Consider the following 22,193-nt stretch of genomic DNA (forward strand, 5'->3'; position numbering starts at 1 on the left):
TCTCTCTCTCTCTCTCTCCCTGTGTGTGTGTGTGTGTGTGTGTGTGTGTGTGTGTGTGTGTGTTTGTGTGTTTGTGTGTGTGCACTGTATATGAGTGTATGTATGAGCATGTGAGTGCCCAGGTCTTTTCTCATCTCTCTCTCTCTCTCTCTCTCTCTCTCTCTCTCTCTCTCTCTCTCTCTCTCTCTCTCTCTCTCTCTCTCTCTCCCTCAAACCTGAAAGTGCTGCATTTAGCCCTTTCACAGTGAGGGTCAAGCTGTCTGGCAGTCAGTCCGTTTTCCCCCTGACTCTCCCTGTTAACCTGCTGAAAAAGACAAAACCTCATTTGTTTTCTTGCTACTGAGATCAATAGCAGCCTGAAGCTAAAAGAGGCTAGCTAAGGGGATTCTCTCTTTCCTCCCCAGGGGTAGGCCAGACCATCAGCGACCAATGCAATGGATCAGCCCTCACCCATACAAAGGGCACCACAGACCCTCGCTTAGCATATTATTGTGCTAGCCTGGCTATCAAAACCAGCATTGATGAGGGAAAATTACAGACTATTCATTTAGATTTAGTCAAATTAGCACTAACAGGCAAAGCCCCTGTCAAGTAGTTGAGCAGCAAGGGCTCTTTTTGAGGGCTGTTTGTCAATTTGTAATTTAGGAAATTGCCCTATTCTCTTCCCTCAGGGCTGCTGAACGGCAAGAGATCCGATTTGGTTGTTTACGCTGCACATTTGCCTGAAGTCAGCCATCGATCCCGTAGTGTCTTCTGTACAAGGGAGAAAAAAAGGCCCTTGTTCCTCCCTTTTGTTTGTTCGACAGTTCTATACAGTAGTTGCGTAAACAGTTCTATGCCAATTGGCGTGGCGAACAGGATCAATGCCAAGTAAACAATAAAGTGAAATGATACCTTGACAACGCTCGATATGGCTAAGAATAACTGTGGCAATCCTTTACCTCAGGTACTAGAAGGTTGCAGTGTGACGACCAAGTTGAGGTCAACTCAGTTTGTTTGTCAGCTGTTTAGGCTTGTCATTTGTGTTTTTGGAAGCCATGTTGAAAAGACCGAGGCTGTCATTACTTTAGATCAGGGGTGTCAACAATACGGCCCGTTGGGTGGTCCAATCAGGAACCGGCCAGTCGGGTGGTCCAATCAGGCCCGCGGGTGATTTGCGCCAAAAAATAATAAGGGAAATTAAATGGGAAGAAAGCAATTAAATTCTATCAGAAGCATTGCTTGCTTCTTTTTATATTTAACATTTTAATCCCTACCACCCTACTTGGTAAGGTACATTTAATGTACAAAATTGCTTGTAATGGACTTATAAGTATATTGATTAATTCATTATGAATTATATTTTTAGTTCCAACCTACAAATACCCACCGATGAAACCATCTTGAAAATAAGGCATTTGTTTGAGTTTGAGTAGGCTACTGTAACACTGTCATCTTGAGCTCTGTGGAAATGAGGCATTGAGTGTATGCTGAGTATAGGCTACTGTAATATAGAGTATTGTAATAATATGTGGTGTTCCTGTGCACAGCAGTGGACATTTGTTTAGTTTTACTAACTAATTTATAGTTTCTTCTGGCCCGCGTGAGGTTGTATTTGGTCCAAAGTGGCCCGTGACCAAAACGAGTTTGACACCCCTGCTTGAGATTGTGTGGGGCATATATACTGTACTGTACTGTGCGTGTTTATGTATGTGTGTGTGTATGTATGTGTGTGCGCGTGTGTGTGTGCTCCGCTCAGTCGTATGAATATCAGCCATCACCACCAGAAACTCTGCGGCTAAATGATTGAAGCGCTAGGCCTCAGTAGTCATTCAAAGCACATTCTTGTGTGGATCTCATATCACCAGAGGTTGGCCCAGGCGCTCCTCTTGCGTTCCAAGGAAAATAAGCGGTGTGACATCAGGGCTTTGTTTCATCGCGAGGCCCCTTCTGTTTGTGTTTAATATCGCTCGGGAGGGCCGTCCAATTCTCTGCCCGATACCGCAGAGTCAGACATGGCGGCGGTGCCCAGCGGCGGTCTTGTGTGTCGGCCCTTCTCCACCCCGGACCTCAGAGCTCCCAGGAGGCCTTGCAGTTTTGACTGAGGGGAAATCAGATCTCACAACACTGGGGCCTTCAGAGACTCTGCTACTGAGGAGAGAGAGAGAAAGGGAGAGAGGGATAAAGGAGAACGAGGGATAGGGAGAAAAGAGATGATAGGAGAATAAGGAAAGAGAGAAGTAGGGAGAAAAGACAGGAGAGTAGGGAATGTAGTGGAGAGAACGAAAGAGAAAGGACATGATGGGGAAGGAGAAAGAGGGAATGAGAAACAGCAGAAAGAAAAACGACAGAAGAGAGAGAGAGGGAGAGAAAGCGAGACAGAGAAGAAGAGAGAGAGAAAGGTAAAGCAGTAAAGAGAAAAAAATGAGAAAGCAGGGCCAAGTCCACTGAAGGCTGGCCACGTCTGGGTGGTTTTCTTTAGGACTGGATCTTTGATATATTCTCAAGTCCTTAGACAGAGGTTGACAGTGGTTTCAGGCAGCGGTTTCAGGCAGCGGTTTGTCTGGGCTGGAGCTTTGATTTAGATGCTGGACCTTCGACAGAGATTCTGAGTCTTTGATATCCACTAAGTACCTTGGATATAAGTCCGGTGCGATTTCTCTGAAATTGTGGTTTAGTCTCCCTTAATGCTTTAACAGAGAGATTTGTATTATTTCTCTGAATCGTTACTTTTACATTGACTCAAGACTGCTCTGAACATCAGCATCTGTTCAACGAATCACTTTTGTAGATAGATTGCCGATAATTTGAATTAAATGTGCTTTTTCTGGAATCAAACTTTGATAAACACTTGCTCCCTCAAACAATCAATAATCCCAGTTGTGTGTGACTTTCTTATTTTAGCTTCAGCACACAGCAGACACTGAAGACAGATGCATTGTGTGTTTTTTGGCGTGTGTGTGTGTGTGTGTGTGTGTGTGTGTGTGTGTGTGTGTGTGTGTGTGTGTGTGTGTGTGTGTGTGTGTGTGTGTACGTTTGGCATTGACACACACGTCAAACCTTAGACAGGAATACAAAAAAAAAAGGACACAACAAGGAGAGGGAGAGGATAGCCTTATGACTAGCGGCTGGCTTGTGATGTTAAGAGCCTGTCGGTTTCCTGGTTTACTCCCTTTGCAGCAGCTGTACGCCGCCCAGCTGGCCAGCATGCAGATCTCTCCCGGGGCCAAGATGGCCACCCTCCCGCAGCCTCCCAACTCTTCAGGCCCTCTCTCGCCTTCTGCCTTGAAGACTGAAAAGAGAGCATCGAGTCCTGTCACTCACATTAAGGTAAGCTATTCCAACTCAACTTCTCTGCTCTGTACATTGGTTTTGTGGATGTCCCACACTGAATAAATCATTGAGTCCATCAATGAATCAAGTGAAATTTAAGTAATCGAGTGAAAACATCAGAGGCATGTACAAAGATGTGTATAATGAGCCCAAGGCAGTCATTGCTGGCGAATGCCTTTTTTGCACTTTATGATCAATTAGGAACACACACACACACACACACACACACACACACATACACACACACACACACACACACACACACACACACACACACACACACACTGACACCCACGCTGACATTGGCGCTGGCTGCTGTTTGGCATGGACCCAGACCTCTTCACTGGAGAGAACTCCGAGAGCGTACGCCTCATCTTTACTCAACGAGGCAGTAATGGAAGCCATGTGTCTGTGTGGGGTACAGCTGCAACCAGCATCACAATAGACTGGAGTCAGAACTCACCGCATTCGAACAGTTAATGCTCTGCCCTTGGAACTCCCACCCTTCCCTAACCCCTCCACTCTGGCTATAGCCCCCACCCTGGCATCCCACCCAAGGCCACACTCCTCCCTCCCTTCACCCACATCACGTCCCCCTCTCAGGACCAGCTCCAAATTAGATCCATGTTCGTTAATGCTCGCACACCCACACAAGAGGCCCAGTCAGGCGGTGTTGACATGCAGGGTTTTTTCCTCCAGTCACTACTTATCTTCTTCCAGGGATTCTTCATGTGAGGCAATGTGGTCATGAACCTTTGATTAAAAAGAGAGGAGACAGCTAAACAAAAGTGCCATTGGCAACCTAAGAAGACACGAGTGATGACATAGTTAAGGGACTCAAGACCTTTCAATTGTAGTCATTGAGTGGAAAACAGTGAAGAGCCCTGAATTCTGATCTAATTGATTTGTAAATGGCCTCAGCCTGATAAGGAGGACAATTCAATTAAGTCCTGATCATACAGTGATCTCTGAGTCAGAGTACTTCACTGTAGCCCACTTCTTACCATCATGAGATTTTCAATTCTGAGTATACCAAACACAGCGGCCCCGAGACACACCGTGAAATGTTTGCAAGCACTTCCAAAATATAACACGCTATCTAGATACGCTGCCATGTGTTTTGGCAGCATACCAAGGTTGTGCTGCACTTTAATCCACATGTCATAGTGTCTTCAATAAGAATTACATTTGTCTATTTTTCTCTTTTGCATTTATTGTGGTTTACCTACATTAACCCTTGTCTCCTCTTTCTCCATGTTCACCCCCTAGGAGGAAGGATCAACGCAGCCCCTGAACCTCTCGGCCCGACCCAAGACTGGTGAGCTTCTCCGCTCTGCCACCCCCCCCTCACACTGCTTGTTTCCTGGCAGTAAGAGCAGCCACCTCAGCCTGGGAAAGGGACGTATCCCCAGCCCCCTGTCCAACATGGGCCGGGCATCCTCACTGGGTGGGTACTACATGCAAACACGCATGCACGCACGCACGCACGCACGCACGCACGCACGCACGCACGCAGGCAGGCAGGCAGGCAGGCAGGCAGGCAGGCAGGCAGGCAGGCAGGCAGGCAGGCACGCATGCACGCACGCACTCACACACTCACACACTCACACACTCACATGCAAATAACATATTTAGCAGGTACACAAATACAAAATCCACACAAACACCTCCCACCACCACCACCACAACACACACATCTTGCAAGAGTCAAAAGACTTCAACCCAAAGGAGACCTTTTTTTCTTTTTTTTTTTTTTTTTTACAGGAGTCCACAGCCCTGTATTTAGCCCCAATGAAAACCCTGACAGCGGAAACAGTGTAACCCAGCACACGTTATTTGGTTTTAAGAGCTTCCTCACATCATTGTCTGCCCATTCAAAACCTTTATGCTCTCTGCTATATCTGTTATTAAGCCCAATCTAAAACCCTCTCATTATGCCAAAACAATTTCGCTAGCTTGTCTGAGTGGCTTTGAGGACACTCTTCTTGTGTTCTTTCCGATACTATTTTTCTCCTTTTTTTAACGGCCACCCAAGCATACAGTACTTCCTCCTCATCTGCTAATTAGACAAGGAAGGCGACAGAAAGTTTGCATCCCCCTTTTTTTATTTCAATACACATAGGCTTCAAAACATACTGTGCTGTGCGTAAACAAGAAGGTCGGGGATTTTGGTGGGTTGCAGAGCGACTAGATTTGGAAAAATACAGTTTGGTAACATTCAACTTTAAGCCTCCCTGCATGCAAGACGCATTATTTGTTATTACCAGCGTGTATGAGCCTTTATGATGTCTTATAATCAACTTGTTCTCTCAATATGGGCATTTGTCAACACAGTTTCCAACAGGGTCTGCGGTTGATTGTTGTGCTGCTGCAGTATGTCTAAGCTAAACTGACAGTCGTTGCTTGTTCCCGGGCCACAGACATCCTGTCCAGTCTGAACTCAACGGCGCTGTTCGGGGACCAGGACGCAGTGATGAAGGCCATTCAGGAGGCGAGGAAGATGAGGGAGCAGATCCAGAGAGAACAGCTTCACCATCACCAGCAAGGCCTGGAGGCTAAACCCTCTGGACTGAGTGGCATGAGCCTCAGCAATGGCACCAAGGTTAGAGTCACGATACACACACACCTACGCACAAGCGTGGACAGGCAGGTACAATAACACACACACACACACACACACACACACACACACACACACACACACACAGACTCGCACACACACACACAAACCTCTCAGCTTAAGTCTTCCTTCAATTTCTCTCTTTCTCCACTCAATTCATGCATATAAAGAAAATTATATTTTGTATCATTCGGCTGAAACCCAATGCTCCCGATCTTCTCTTCTCTGATGTCCTTGGCCACCCAGAAACAACATTTCTTTGAAGAGGCAGCAGCTGGGCCAATGACAGTGATGGTGTGTGCGTGTGTGCGTGTGTGTGCGTGTGTGTGTGTGTGTGTGTGTGTGTGTTTGGTTTGTGTGCGTACATGAGTGTGCGTTAGGGTGTATCAATAACTTATTTAGAAAGGGTGCAAGTGTGGAGGGAATGGCTGAGTGAAGATTGTGTGGGTTGCGTGTGTGTGTATGTGTATGTGTGTGTGTGGATGTGTGCGTGTGCATGTGTATAAAGGGGTGAGGGCCGTGAGTCCAGCTCTCCTCTTGCCCTTTCGGGACCCATGCCTCAGGGTCTAAGCCCAATTAGAACCCCAGTCTGGGACAGGCCCCCCACGACCGCTTTGTACCAGGATCTCATATCCTCACAGGAATCCCTGGCAAAAAAATATCAATCAATCGGATCAGTCAGTCATCGAGTGAGGGATAAGATATTTGAAAATAAAAAATGATCACACCATGATATGTGCGATTGATCCCATGTTGGCAGGAGTGTAGTGGGGAGGAAAGATGATTCATGAATATTTAAGCACCCACAGCCTCAACTAGGTCACGGCTCCTGCACTCCAAGGATATCTGTTTTGGATGGGAGTTGTTTATTTAGGATAAGGGGTGAAGACATCGGAATTTCGAAAAATATGCTATTGGGTAGCTATCAGACCATTCATCAAATATTTTTGAAGGTTTTAGGTGAGTCTTGTTTACTTGTTTATTCGCTCGGTTCACTGGCCCTATATTTTTCAGACTTTGTAAGAACAAACCAAGCAATGCAGCAATTCACTTTATGGCTCCATTCCTCCTAATAAAACAGTAATTTGGAAACTCTCAAAGTAATTGTTTCCACTTTGAAAAAGTAGCAGGCGAGTGTTTGTTGTTAGTTGTTATTCGTTACCTAACAATGGTTCCGCGATATTCTGACTAAACACAACCAGTACATTATTTTTTTGCATGGTATTGATCTAATTGATTACACTGTTACACTAATGTCAACAAATTAAGATCTCCAGACGTCACCCTGCGGACTTTGGTTAGTAATGAGGGCCTGGGGCTAATAGTTTTAAAGAACTTTCAATTCGATTTTTAATACTATTTTTTACTTTTTTAAGATTAAAGCTTAAATGCATCTCCTTTTTCCTGTTTTAAGCTTGGCACCTCAATTCAACTTTAAAATGTGTAGACTGACAGTACTTAAAGAACATATATGCAGATTTTTTAATGCTATTTAGACTTTTTAAACTGTAAGCCTTTTTAAGTCACATGTATTAACATGGGTTTCTATGAGGGCCATTAGTTTCCTATGATACATTTTTAAATGCATCTCCTCCTTTAAGTTTGACACCTCAATTCAACTTTAAAATATATAGCTTGTTCTAAAATGGAATGTCCTACCCGACACTCGGTTTTCATATAAACATGATGTTACTGCCAGGGCTGTTCTAGGGGAGTAGACTCACCAATTTACGCCTTTCTGTCTCTGGTGGCTGCCTCTAGGAATCATGTGTGCATGCAGAAACACATTAGCGAATGTGGTTATTATTAGGGAGGATGCTGTTGTTTGGAGATTCAAAATGAATTTCACCACAGTGACCAGAGGTGGCAGATTTCCAACAAACTTACGCCCAGTGCCTTTAAGTCGCATAAATTAACATGGGTTTCTAAAGGGACCATTGGTTTCCAATGATACATTTTGAAATGCATCTCCTCTTTCATGTTTTAAGCTTGACACCTCAATTCAACTTTAATATGTGTAGATTGACTCCACTTATAATGTCTATACATATATATATTTTTTAGTCCAATCCAACTTTAAACTGTATCTACTGCCATATTAAGACTTTGCAAGGTCTGGATCTCTTATTTCAGTATACAATTAAGGATAAAGCTTAAGTATCAATCATGATCATCTCTGCCATATCACTAAGGAGCAATAAACCATCTCTAATCGTTTCAGCTCTTGAGCTCTCAGGAATTGAGAAAGATTTACACAAATGCATCATGGCAGGATACCATGGGGTGGACAGAGTGTGTAGTAACATCAGATGTAGAGCTATTTTGTGAACTACTCAAAGACGATGCGTTTTTCATCTCTATGAGTGTGTCTGGCAAGGCAAAGTTGTGCATTGTGTGTGTTTGTGTGTGTGTGCATGTGTGGGTGTGTGAGAGTGTGCCTGCGCACCTGAGTGTGTGTGTGTGTCCGTGCGTGTGTCTGTGTCTGTATGCATGTGTGTGGGCCATATCCCGAGTCATCCCTCATTTTAGGCACAGACAGTTCCCCCTTCTATATGTCACAGTGAAAGTGATCCTTGGCTCCTACCCTGCTGCTGTGTGTACTGCAGCAGACTCCTGACTTTGGCTTCAGTATGTGTCTTCCTGGCACAGGTCCGGCCTTGGCCATGCTAATGTCATTATAGCTTGCGCACAGACGCTAGCCCCAGCCAGCAAGTGGCATTGTTGAGTATCGCCTTATGCTTACGCTGCTTCCAACAGGCCCGCGGCTGCCAAGCACACCGAAATAGCCACTGTGTGTGGGTTTGTGGGTGTGTACCTTGCTTAAGTGTGTGTGTCTGTGTGTGTATCTTTTAAATTGTGTGTGCATTAGTGATTGTGTGTCAGTGTGTAGGGTGACGGAGTATATTTTAGCCTCTTTTGACTGAGCAAGCTGCCCTTGCATAAAGTATTCTGTGCCTCCCACTAAAAGACAGCACAGGCACTTTACTTTGGTCTGTCATTAAGCCCACTTAATGCTGTCAGTAGTTGTTATTAGCTGTCAGAACTGCTCAATCCCTCCATAGCAGGTCTATTGTATGCCACACTTCAGGGGCAGTGGGATAAAGAAATGGGCTGGGATGACTTGAAAACCAGGGCAGTCCACACACTGCAGCTTGTGTCTCCATGTTTAGCATACAGTCTGCAGTGCTATTCACTGTGTTCTGCTACTCATGGTCATTGAAGGCAGAGACACCAGATATTTTTGGGTGGGGACTGATGGCCAAAAGTAATGCCAGTTAATAAATTGGGTGTATCATTATTTTATTTCTCATATATTTTTTTCTGCTGCAAGTTGATGAAATTGAGGTGAGCACCTTAGTTTCAATGGGTGTGAGGCCTCTTATTGTTGCTATGGCGAGTAATAGGTGACTGAAGAAGGGAGGGAGAGGAGCAGAGAAGGAGTGGGAGAGGTGGACTTCACTGTTCCTGGAGGACCCAGTAAACGGTCGTGGGTCGGTTAGAACAGGGATGCCTGTACCCGTAACCGCAGTAATGAGTTCAACACAACACTGATAAAACTTCTGGGCCAGCATGATGTTTATGGTACTTCCATGGCAACGCGATGAAATGTGCACTGGCAAAGGAGAGGCGTAGGCCCAGACATAGAAGAGAGATACGTGTCTCTTAAATTCAGATGTACATTAGCAAAACGTTGATATTGAGAGGTACATCAAGCAAAACGCTGGACATGTCCCAGCCCAGTAAAATACAAAACTATGTTTAAAGACTTTCTTTGAAAGTACCGATGAATTACACTATACTGATGAACCTAAGTTCGTTTTGAGTTGGTCCTTTGTATGTCCTGACTGTTTCCTCAGTTAGTTTCTTCCAACTAATCATCTGCAAGTCCTCTGTAGGCACCCTTTAGTTTCTGTAGTAGTCCTTGCTAGGTCCTCAGTTTCTACACTAGTCCTCTCTAAGTCTGTAGATCCTGTGTTTAGCCTTCTCTCAAAGTCCTCTGAAGGCCGCCTTTGGGTTGTAGTAGTCCTTGGTGGGTTCTCCTCACTCAGTCTGAACACTAGTTCTCTGTAAGTTGTCTGTACAGTAGGTCATGTATTGGTCCTCTCACTAAGTCCTCTATATATGGTCTGTATTGGTCCTCACTGTAAGCCTTTAGTATGTCCTTTGTTGGTCCTGAGTTAGTCCTCTCTAAGTCCTGTATAAGCAGCTCCTGTGGTGTGTGCAACATTGCCCAGGCACATGTTCTGCGGTGGCCCTGATTACAGCCCTCACCGTAGTGCTGACATTGGCCCTCCCTGACTCCCCGTATATATAAAACACAACAGAAAAGAAAACCCGGGCCCAAGTTCCACCGGCCCTGCCAGCGGCTACCGCGGCATGACTTCACCCGGCAACCATTTCTTCCGTCAAACAAAATGCCTCTGTCACCAGAAAACGAGGAGAGGAGGAGGAGGAGGAGAAGGAGGAGAACGGAGTGGATGTGTGGTGATTGTGGAGGCCCATGTTTTCCACCGCAGTTTGGGAGCGTGGCAGGGTAATTTTAGCTAGCGGGCTGCAGACTGCATGCTGGACTCATTTAGAGGTAGCAGGCAGGCAGTGAAGGATAATCAGAGACAGTGCAGGCAGGATGGGTGGGGAGGCCGGAGTCAGCTTACATTGTAGCGCAGAGCTGTGGATCTTGCGTATTGTCTTTTCTGTGACTTTTCTTTTTATTCTTTGTTGTTTTCAATTTCATTTCTTTAACCTCTCTCATTCTCCCCCAGCCTGCCTCTCTTGTCCCCCTTCCATCTCTCCCTTTTCCATTATTTGTGTCACCATGAACTATGAACCCAGGTTGAGGAACTGATGTCTAGTATCTTGTTCCTAAAATGCATACCTGTTCTTCATTATTATGTTACATAACTAGAACCTCACCTGACCCTAATGGTCTCACATTCTTTTTATCCAGTTGTATTTTTGGATCCAATTGCCTTTTCAATTAATCAGTCCTTTGGTAGATAATGAATCAAGTCCAATAGTTTGTCAATTAGAGTTAATATTTCCAATGTCATAATCCAAATCAATTCAGTTCAAATGAATCAGTTCATCTTCCTCTTCACTCCTCATAGAGCAACCGTGTATGTGTGAGCTCTGAAAGCCTCTCAGTGTCTTTTTCTTTAATCCATTTCAATGTTTCCCCTTTCCCCTGTCCTTTCCTACAGATGACCCCATACAGGGTCCACAAACGTAGTTGGCTGAGTAAGGCCTCTCCAGTCACTGTGAATTGGCCGTTCATGTTGCAGGGCCAAGGCCTCCATTCGAGCCAGTTACCATTCCATTGTTTCTTCTTCTTTCTCTTTTGCTGCTTTAGTGTGTGCTGAAGAGCCCCTCTCGAATACTGAATAGGCCTATCACACAGATCAGCACGCCTAAGTAGTTCATCAGGCCTCCTTTTCCAACAATAGCTGTGTAAAATCTTCATGAATTCTCAACATTATTGGTTCAATCTTATTGTTCATTATTGCAAATAACCCTAACCCTATGAGATACTGTATGTGGCTCAATATGATTGCAGAAATGCTCTGTACTGTAAGCAACCTGTGAGTAACCTTTGACCTCTTGTGTTGTAGGAGCGGATTCACTTTGAGAGTCTGGGCCAGCACTTGGGCAAGCTGGGAGAGGAGATCAAGATGGGCCACCGAGTCATAGACCTCACCAGACCTGAGGATCTTGATGGTTTGTTCACCTATCTTCCTCTCATCCATCTTCACCTCATGCCTTCTTATTTGTTTCATGTTTCCCTTTCCAACATCTTGATGTTTTGCTTAACACAAACATCTCCTCCAGTTGTCCAGACGGCATTCTATATGTTCTATTTCCCAGTTACATATAAGCAGGGGAGTAAAGAGTCATTGAGGCGAGGAGAAGAGAAGGGACTGAAAAGCTTGAAACAACAAGAAGAGGGCAGGGCAGTTTGAATATAGAGGAGAGGAACATGTAGAGCAGCAGAATGGAGGGTTAAAAGTCAGAATTCACCACATCCTGCTCAGGCTAAATGGGTGCCAGTGACCCTTAACATGGGGCCTCTTGGATAGGTGGCACCACTTATGGGGCCTCTCACAGTGTCTCTTGTATGACAGAACCAAGTCTACACTCAGGTACTCTCTGGACCCAAATATTTATCGCACTTAAGAGGACTTCGATGAGCCGTGCGATTCCTACGTCGACAGGACAAGAGGCGAATTTGTGTCCCATCCTGTCCACTAGCACTATTTGTGTCTCAGACAATTCCACCCAGCAGAAGTATGCAAACAGAAGCAGGAAGTTAACACAGAGGACATCTTCTTCGCCCAGTGCCCACCTGTTTCCCATTAAGCGCTAGTGTTTACAGGCAGCTAAAGACTGAGGAGCATCCATCACAGTTCAGTTTAGAAATCAAAGCCATAAACACAGGAGCCTAAATGGAAATGCTATCTGGGCTGATCAGTGCTCCCCCACCACCAGGCAAAGGGGTCGTCACACTGGAATGTTGAATGAACTGAATGTTCCCCCACCACTCCCTCTTCCAGTCATGTTCCTTTACCCACCCTCCTTCCCTTTCAGCTGCCCACTCCTTAGAAAGTCCAGTCTTTACTTTTCAGTGGATGGAGGCCCAAGTATGGCATACTTGTGTTGCACATACTGTACTGTTCGCTACCTGCACAATTAGTTTGAGATTCAAGTGCTTTCGTGCGTATCTGCCTGTTGACGTGAATGTGTATTCATGATTGTGCATTCACCTAAACACGTCTCTGCTGGCTTAATTAACCAGATAAATAACTGCAGTGTGTATGTCTCCACAGGGGGCGCCAGCACTACAGAGGCGCGAGTCTTCAGGGAGGCCAGGGGCAGGAACACTACTGAGCCCCACATCAAGCGGCCCATGAACGCTTTCATGGTGTGGGCCAAGGACGAGAGGAGGAAGATCCTCCAGACCTTTCCCGACATGCACAACTCCAACATCAGCAAGATCCTGGGTAAGATGCCCACTTCCTCATGACCTGGAGTATGGTGATTTAACAGACACATTAATCCAAAGCACACAGAGCTCCGCTGTAAGGGCCTTGACTAGGGTGATGGATGTGTTCAGTTTAAAAGGGCTTGTGTTGATACTAACTGAGCTGACACAGATAGCCATTCACACAGCACTAAACATTAGGGCTGTACATGGACAAACTGTGTTGAAGGGCTCTTCTGTTTAAGACTGAAGTTTAACTTTACAGACTGGTAAATGTACATGCCTCTAAAAAATGTGTAGGTATAGGAACTATTTTTCAGGTGGGGACCATGTGTCTGACTGAGGTACAGCTTTATACATGCTTTGACGAGTAAATTATTGCCAGCAATGAATTACTGGTGCGTTATTTGGCTTCTTTAAGTAATGAAGTTTTTTAGACAAACTGAACACTGAATGTTGTACAACATTATTCATTCATCCAACTGTAATTTATCCCACATCACCTAAAGTAAGTTATTATACTAAGTCATTTGATAGCCACAACACATCCCTCAAACATGGGAGGTCAGAGGACAATGACAAATCCCCCTATCCGGAGGAGACAGAACTTTCCGGATATTTACAGAGTGGTTGTTTGCGGCAACACCGGGGAAGGCCAGACCTGAGAAGAGAGAACAGGGGAGGATGGAGCCTGTGTGGAGTGTGTGTAGCGCGGATACAATAACACAGCTGGAGATGAGGCTGCTGTGTTATGCCATAGAAATGTATCCTTACTGTTTCCTGAGTAAAAAAAAAGAGTGAGTTTTGATAAACCTTGGTAAACAGAGAGCAAGTCCTGGAGTTCTCTGTGTGTGTCCTGGGGTGTGTGTGTAAAATCGCTTGTCAAAAAGCTGCACAGACGTGCTTCGTTCCTGTGGTAATGGCTCTGTCCACTTGTTCCGTCAGCTGGGCCCTTATATAAAGAAAATAATGAGATTATAATGTATCCTTCTACCAGTGCCAAGACTTGATAAATGTTAGATTTATATACAGCTCAATGAAAGTTTCAACATATTAACTGTTCAAAGCCAAATTATCTTTAGAAAATGCTTCAACTCATTTACGATCCACAGTATTTCTCTAAATGTTGGAGAAACACCCGTTTCTGCCTCTATCTGTCAAATATGACTTTTGGGCCAATTCAAATACATCACACAAAGAGCAAAAACACCCTCATGCTGACCATGAGTGTGTTTCCTTTACAATGTCCTAATCCCTAACTGTTTGTGTACATATATGTGTCCTGTTGTCCATCTAGGCTCTCGCTGGAAGTCCATGAGCAACCAGGAGAAGCAGCCGTTCTATGAGGAGCAGGCACGCCTGAGTAAGATCCACCTGGAGAAGTACCCCAACTACAAGTACAAGCCCCGGCCCAAGAGGACCTGCATCATCGACGGCAAGAAGCTCCGCATTGGCGAGTACAAGCAGATGATGCGCTCGCGTCGGCAAGAGATGAGGCAGTTCTTCAGTGTAGGGTAAGAGAGACTAATGCACTTTCTAGACTTGAGATGTGATTGGTTCATGAACAAGCAAATTCAATACTAACTCAAAGGAATAGTTCACCCAAAATTCTGTCTTTGATTTTGCAATGAACTATCCCTTTAATTGTTCATTGACAGCAAGCCATTTGGTAAATCATATGATGATATCATATGATGATATCTTATGTGATATCATCATTCTAAATATTTTTGGGTGAGAAATTGGATTTCTATTGAAAACCTACTGCGTCGATGTATCATCTCTGACAATCTCCTTCAACTGAGTGTTGAATTTACTCACCAATTGTAGTGACCAGACTGGCGAACATAACTAGTTTAATGACAGGTCTCTTTATCATGAGTTTTTCTAATCCTCTCATTCCCCAAAAAATATCTGTGGTATTGCCTTAATAGAAAACAGGCATGGATGTGTTTAAAGCCATCAGTGGCCCGTGTTTAAATGGATTTACCAGGGGCACAGCTTTGAATGGGAGCGACTTTTAATAGTTGTGATTTATTAAATTAGGACAATGGCGGGCGCTTGCGGGCAGGAGAAATTGGACACAGACATTATGTAGCAGGATATGAAACGTAAGCAGATGTTTGACAGAGAGAGAGAAAGAGCGAGAGCGAGGGCCAGTAGTAGGCAGACGTCACAGGCATAACTCCATCATTTACTGTGTGTGGTCAAGCGCAAGACAAGTCTGATTCACCGCGGCTGGAGTTTCAATCACAACTCCATCAAATCAGTGGGAAGAGCAAGTTGAGGTATAACCAATTTCGACCAGGCACCCGTATAATGAAAACGGGGTCGTTTTAAGCAGTTTAATGTGAAAATGGATCTGTCAGAAGTTCGGCTGTAATTGTTTTTGGGGGGGGGCGGCTGTTAGGTGAGGAAACTGACAGAAATTTTCTTGGTTTATGTGCTTCATTTGAGGAGCCAGAGGGCTAGCTTGAGTGATATGTGTTTACCTCCGTTCCATCCATTTCTGAAGAGGTTATTTAGCTGACAGGACTACTGTGCACTGGCAGAGGCTCTGTGTTAAGGCATGCCCGGAGATGGGAACGGGCTGCTGTTAAACTTGTTATAAGTAGCTGGGGAATTAGTACACTGTTCAACGCAGGCAGGGAGTAATGAATCTGTCCCTCTAACACACCCTCTCTGTCTCTCTCTCTCTCATGTTCATTCTCTTTCTCTCTCTTTCTTTTTTTGTTTGTCTCTTCCCATTGTTCTCCATTTCTCTATGTCCTTTTCCATACCTATTGCTCTCCTTCTCCCTCTCATTTTCCTTCTCTCTCTCTCTTTTTTTCTCTTTCACTCTCTCTCTCTCTCTCTTTCTCCTTCTTTCGTTTCTCTCTCACAGGCCCCAGCCACAGATCCCCATCAGCAACAGCGCCGGCGGCCTCTACCCGGGCACCATCACCATGGCGACGGCCACGCCCTCCCCGCACATGACGTCGGACTGCTCCAGCACGTCGGCCAGCCCTGAGCCAGCCATTCCCGTCATCCAGAGCACCTTCGGCATCAAGCCTGTGCTCGGCAGCGCCATGGCGCCCGTCGGTCGGGTCAACACGGGGAACGAGATGGACATGTACGAGGACTTTGAGGACGAGCCCAAATCAGACTACAGCAGTGACCACGAGACACGGGAGACTGTCAGTGCCAACTGAGCACGCTCAGAAAAACACCCTTTTTAGCGAAGACAATATGACAAGAGACTGAGTCTACTCAGAACACCTTTTCAACAAGTACAACAGGGATTGAGCATGCTTCCAAACCAGCTCTGAGGGACGTGGATATGTCAGTGCCACAGACTGAGGATTGCTCAGATTGATCTGGACTGGACGAGATGGACTGAGCATGCACAGTATCTTACAGACTGCTCATGATCAAAAACCCCTTTGGGACAAGAGGCTAGTACTGAGCACGCTCAAATGTCTGAACAATCCTCTACAGAGTGAGCATGCTGAGACAACCGTCTGACAAACCGCCTCACAGCTTGACAATCTAACGCAGACAGGAGCGATTTAAGAGTCAGGCAAAGGAGAAGAGAATGAGTATGACAACAAAATGAGCAGAGAACCCATTTTCTGTGTGTGGTTTTTATTTGAGGCATCAGGAATTGGTCTTCAAGAGTTACTGGTCTTAAATGTTTCTTTTAATGTGATGAAGTTTTTATTATTATGAATTATTAATTTCCTATTGTGGGGTTTCTTTTTTTTCCCGATGGACATTTTTTCTGACAGGTAACTTACTGCCTGTAAAACCTTGGACTGTCAGAATTTGAAATTTGAAATTTAATATAAATCCTAGCTCTCGTAGTCTTACATAGTTTTTTTCTTATGAGTACAGTACATCTAAACCTTTTTTGACAAAATGCTTACAATATGTTACATTACTGTTTATGATGGGGTTTTGTATCCCTGCTCAGGTATGCTGTGCCAGCTTGTGAATGTGTTTTTGATTTCATATGAGAGAGTGGTTAGAATTTTCAGACTGACAATGAAACATTGGGAGGCAAATCCCTTTATTACATTATTATTATTATTATTATTATTATTATTATTATTATTATTATTATTTCCAATATATTGTACAGTTTTACTTAAAATGTGCCAAACCTACATTCACATCCATCTGAAATATAACAGTCTTAATTTTAAATGCTGCAAAAAAGTCTTATACAATCAGTCTTTATACAGTATCTGATTTGTCCATATAAGGAGACTGCTGGCTCCCCCCGACCATAGGTAGAGCTCAGGGAGAATGTGAGAGTGGTCCTTGCGGTAGCACTCACCCCATCATAGTACTCGCTCAATCACAGTGCTTTAGCAGAGTCTGATTTAGTTATCTCTGGCGCCCCCTCTGGTGAAGAGTGACAGGTGAGGATAGAGGATAGTCCTCAGGGTCTACTCTTCTCTTTGCTTTCCTTTTAGCAGTGTACACATTATGCTAATTTACCCATTATGCATCGGGGCCAAAATGATCAAATCAGTTCCTTTGGTGCACTGTGCTGAATACTGTGCAGCACACCGGGCCTTCGGCCTAGTGTGCTGCACAGTGTGGCTGTCTAAAATCTATTTCTGCATAGCTCAAGGTTGTGTAGAGGTTGGTTGTGAATATAACGTGAAATATAGACTCTGGAAATGTTAATATTGACACATAATAATAGACACAATAGGTCTTAAAACTGTACCTTTCGATTGACTTGTCTTCTCTGAAAAACAGAGAAGACAAGTCTCCACAGTCAGCGTTAATAGGGCCACTTTAGATTGGAATTTTCTTCATTTAGGTTTCCTTTAACGCATTGTACTTAGGTACGAAAGTACTATTAATCAGTTTGCAATTTTATATCACTTGGCATCATATTAAAATGACAAACCAATTTTAGTTTTTTCACAAAACTGGTACGTTGGCAAAAAAAACTATGGTCAATATTACCTCTAGAATATCAAAAAAGTATTTTTTTGTCTGCAGTGCATGTATACTTTAAAACTGATATTTTAGGTAAATCATAAACATCACTTTCTTTGTAAAGTCATACCCATAAGTCCTATTTTCATTCACCCATCCATTGTCTCACATCAGATAACGCAACCCATCAGAAGACAATAATACCCATCTCCATTTTGAAAATATTTCCATTTTAACACCTACATTTTAGGTGGGTTTGGGTTACTTTGTTTGCTGGTTGATTTTGTCTTCGATTTTGTATCTCTTCATGACCATGTTGAACGATATTTTGCAGGTTGGTAAAAAAAAATATTTTTGTTGGGGCTGGAGTTTTATTTTGCTTGCATCACAGAAAAAAGGAGAGCTGTTGTTCGCCTCATGCATAGACTTTGTTTAAAGTGTTATACAGTACACATCATAAGCACTGGATATGAATGGTATTTTTTTTTCAATACTGACTAATGTGAAGTTGTTCGAAAAACAAAAACAGCGCGATTACAATTACATAAGACAAACAAAAGTCACCAGTTTGGACTCGTGTGAGGAGACCTCACATCTGCCAGGTTTGAGTACATTTCCAGTTTAGTATAATTTTTATTATTTATGCAGAATTATTTGTTTTAGCTCCAGTGCTGCCTGAAGGGTCATGAACATTGACCTAAGTTGAAAGGTCACTGAAAGGTCAATCAGACACCAGTCAGCAATGACATACGGAAGCAGACTCCATTTTCCTGGTAGTATTGTATTTGAAATTCAATTGTGCGTTTTAACATTTCATTGTATTTATTAGCCAGTGTTGGCTCTAAAAAGTGTCAAGTGACAACTTGGTGAGAAAGACAATCAGAAAAAAATAAAGACTGAAATTTCCTTACACTTTCATCATTTCATTATTGACTTACAATGCACAATGTTTTCACTCTTATTTGTATACAGTACTAGTGATTGTCAGACTACAATTTTCAACCTACTGATCAGTTACTGATGTTGAGCTTGGCCTACAGACCAAGAGTACTTTTTTTTTCTGTCATTCACATGAAATAGTTCCAAAGCTGACATTATTACAAGGGTTTAAATTAAGATGTTTGTCCACTCAGTGTAGAGTCCCCCAAATGAGTATGTTTTTCAACAATAATTTAATCAGTAGTATAATAAAGTAGTATATTCCCTTTCTGTTCCTAATAGTTTGGGAAGCCAATTAAATGTGGCCTATTGTTCCATTCCTCCATCATGAGTTCTTCTTGCTCGTGTGTGGGGTGTGTGTGACTTTGTGTGTGTGACTTGTGTGTGTGTGTGTGTGTGTGTGTGTGTGTGTGTGTGTGTGTGTGTGTGTGTGTGTGTGTGTGTGTGTGTGTGTGTGTGTGTGTGTGTGTGTGTGTGTGTGTGTGTGATGTAACGCCACACATTCTCACTGTGCTGCGGTGTACGTACGGCGCCGGTGCTCACTGCATCCAGTCTCAGTCTTCCAGCGGGAGACGGAAAACTTCGCCATATGCAGCCACACAATAAATCTTATTGTAATTCCCAAATTGACTGTAGCGTCACTGTATGAGGGGCGCCGAGAAGTTTGTCACACTCCTGTGTGTGTGTGTGTGTGTGTGTGTGTGTGTGTGTGTGTGTCTGTGTGTCTGTGTGTGTGTGTGTGTGTGTGTTTTTTGTGTGTGTGTGGCTCCCGGGAGACGAGCATGCTTGAAATCATACTTGTGCCTTTGCCATCTTAATCTCATTAAATAAGTCATAATAATTTACATTTCCCTTTCCTTTTTTATTTTTCACAGGCAGTACAGTTTGCTGTTTGGCAGATGAATAGAACAGGATAATTTGTATACAGTAAAGTGTGCTTTCTGTGTGCGTGCGTGCCTGCGTGTACATACTGTTATGAGTGTGTTTTACTGGTGTGTTCCACGTACGAGGAATGATTACTAAGCTGTTAAGTGCAGTGTTTGGATTGCCTGTCTCAGTGTTAGCACAAAGTCGTGGGTGTTTGGGCTGCAGATAATTAGTATTAATGCATTGCTCTGAATCGACGATGGCATCTCCTATGCCGGCTGCTACACAATTTTAGGGGGTGTGACTGAGCTGAGGATATATCCAAAGTCTGACCAGTCTCTCTGACAGTACTGCCCCCCTCCTGAATAGAACTCCTGTTGGTTTGATTTTCCTCTGAAACACATTATTTACGCTACTAGTGAAAGAGCGATTCAAGGACTAAGAGTCGCTTTCAATAGTAATAAGCTCCTGTTTACAGAACAGGTATTTCGACACAAAACATTAAGGACATTGGGCTATCATCTCAAGTCAAATCCAAGTTTATTTATCAACTATGCACTGCATACAGATGTAAACGGTACAATGAAATTAACAATAGGAATAACAGACAATAATAACAAAACACAATAGGCATGAAGGTACAGTAAAGTACTGAATCTGAAACCCAAGGCTTGATTTGCCATTATTTACTGAGAAAGAAATAAGTCTGTCTCTAAAACTTTGTTATTTGATTAGGGTGCACTTAATTTTATTGTTCTTATTAGTGGGCTTGCATCAGTAAGTCCAACTATTGTTCTTGCTCATACTTCTTCTTATTATTATTAGTATTCCAATTCTTCTGCATGCTACTTGTGTTGCTTAGATTTAGATTTTTTCTCATTAACGCGTTATACTTTTTAAACTTTTCAAACTTGAAAGTGCACATTTTAACATCGAGATCTATGGAAACCAAAAGAGGGAATTTTTGGACCACCGCTACCGTTCAAGCTATTCACACCAGTTCAACTGTTTTTCAAATTATCAACCCTGATAAAAAATTATCTCTGATTAAGCTTTTTAAACCATTAAGCTTTTTGTAACTACGAAAAGTCTCATCTGGTTAACATGGTGTAATGTTGATTTAGGCCAACATTCTGTGAGCTCCTTTGTTACTGCAACTGCAATGGAACTTTCAGGACTATTAAACAAAAACAGCATGAAACCTTTGGAACTGATTCTTAGAATGATGACACAACAATGCACTCTCTTGTCAACCAGTTCTACCCAAATAAAATCACCTTACTCTCTCTCTCTATCTTACCTTAAACATCCTCTAACCTTCTCACATCTCTCTGGCTATCCTATCGTCCTACTCTCACTTTCTTTCAGCTACCAAGCCATCATCCTTTCTATCTATCTATCTATCTATCTATCTATCTATCTATCTATCTATCTATCTATCTATGAGACTTTGCAAACCCACACATTTCCTTCTGGAACTTCTTTTTCTAGTTCCAATTCTTCTGCATGCTACTTCTCCTACAACTTGTAAGCGATTCACACAAATGCAACTTTAAAACATGCAGAGCCTTCTAACTCATGTTGCTTGTATTCAACTTTTTTTTTTTTTTTTTTAAACTCATTGTACTTTTTAAACTATTGAAACTTTGAAAGCACACATTTTTAAAAAGATACATTTTTTGCAGAGCTCATTCTTAGAATGATAACACAACAATGCTTCAGTTCGATGAAACTACTTTACCCCCTCTCTCTATCTGTCTTACCTGAACAATGCTCTAACTCTCTCATCTCTCTTGCTATTCTACTGTCTGACCGTCCTACTCTCACTTTCTTTCAACTACTAAGCATCTACAGTATCTGCCTATATGCTCCCCTCTGACCATGTTTTATTCATTGGTCCATCTTACTATCTCACTTTCTTTCAACTACCCAGCAAATTACCTATCATCCAAACCATCTTTAAGCTTTTTCCACTACCCAAATAAGACTTTTTTTTTTTTTTCTAGTTATTATTATTTTTTATTACATTTTCTTCTCACTGCTACTCCTCCTACAGCTGTTAAGCAAAACATACCATTTCAACTTTATAACGTGCAGAGAGGTCTAACTTGAGTTGCTTGTATTCAACTTTTTGATACTTATTATACTTTTTAAAATATTACCATTTAAAAGTACACATTTTAACATAGAGGTCCAAAAGATGCAATTTGTGGTTCTAAAGTCCCATTGGTTTTATGGAGTTCAAAATGAAACTTAACTGAGATTGGAATTTAGCAATTTACATGGCGGCCATTAAATCGCTTAGCAACCAGTTGTAGATGAACAAGACATGCATTTTAGAAGATGAATTATGCAAATGTTGTCAAAATAACACCTGTAAATTCAATACCTCATGTTTCCTATAGTCATTTTCACTGATAAAAACAGTTCTTTGGAAGATAGCTAATACACTAGTGCTAGCGAAAAGTAAGCTTCAACAGCAACAACAAGTTTCTTATGTATCTAGGTAGATAGCTCTGTCTTTTGCAAATATACTAACTACAT

At 43.0% G+C, this 22,193-nt stretch overlaps 1 protein-coding gene across 1 annotated transcript in view; it reads left to right on the plus strand.

Moving 5' to 3' along the window:
• LOC310802434 (transcription factor SOX-6-like) overlaps positions 1 to 18,744 on the plus strand; it is a 78,083-nt gene extending 59,339 nt beyond the window's left edge. Inside the window, exons 10-16 of the mRNA XM_083666786.1 lie at positions 3,160 to 3,309; positions 4,582 to 4,759; positions 5,733 to 5,914; positions 11,542 to 11,647; positions 12,754 to 12,927; positions 14,206 to 14,422; positions 15,793 to 18,744. Coding sequence (XP_083522912.1) covers positions 3,160 to 3,309; positions 4,582 to 4,759; positions 5,733 to 5,914; positions 11,542 to 11,647; positions 12,754 to 12,927; positions 14,206 to 14,422; positions 15,793 to 16,099 — 1,314 coding nt within the window. The 3' untranslated portion in view covers positions 16,100 to 18,744. The remainder of the gene's footprint in view (positions 1 to 3,159; positions 3,310 to 4,581; positions 4,760 to 5,732; positions 5,915 to 11,541; positions 11,648 to 12,753; positions 12,928 to 14,205; positions 14,423 to 15,792) is intronic.
• The last annotated feature ends 3,449 nt before the right edge of the window (positions 18,745 to 22,193 follow it).

This window comes from Argentina silus (assembly GCF_951799395.1).
Source record: "Argentina silus genome assembly, chromosome: 3".
Lineage (NCBI taxonomy): Eukaryota > Metazoa > Chordata > Actinopteri > Argentiniformes > Argentinidae > Argentina > Argentina silus.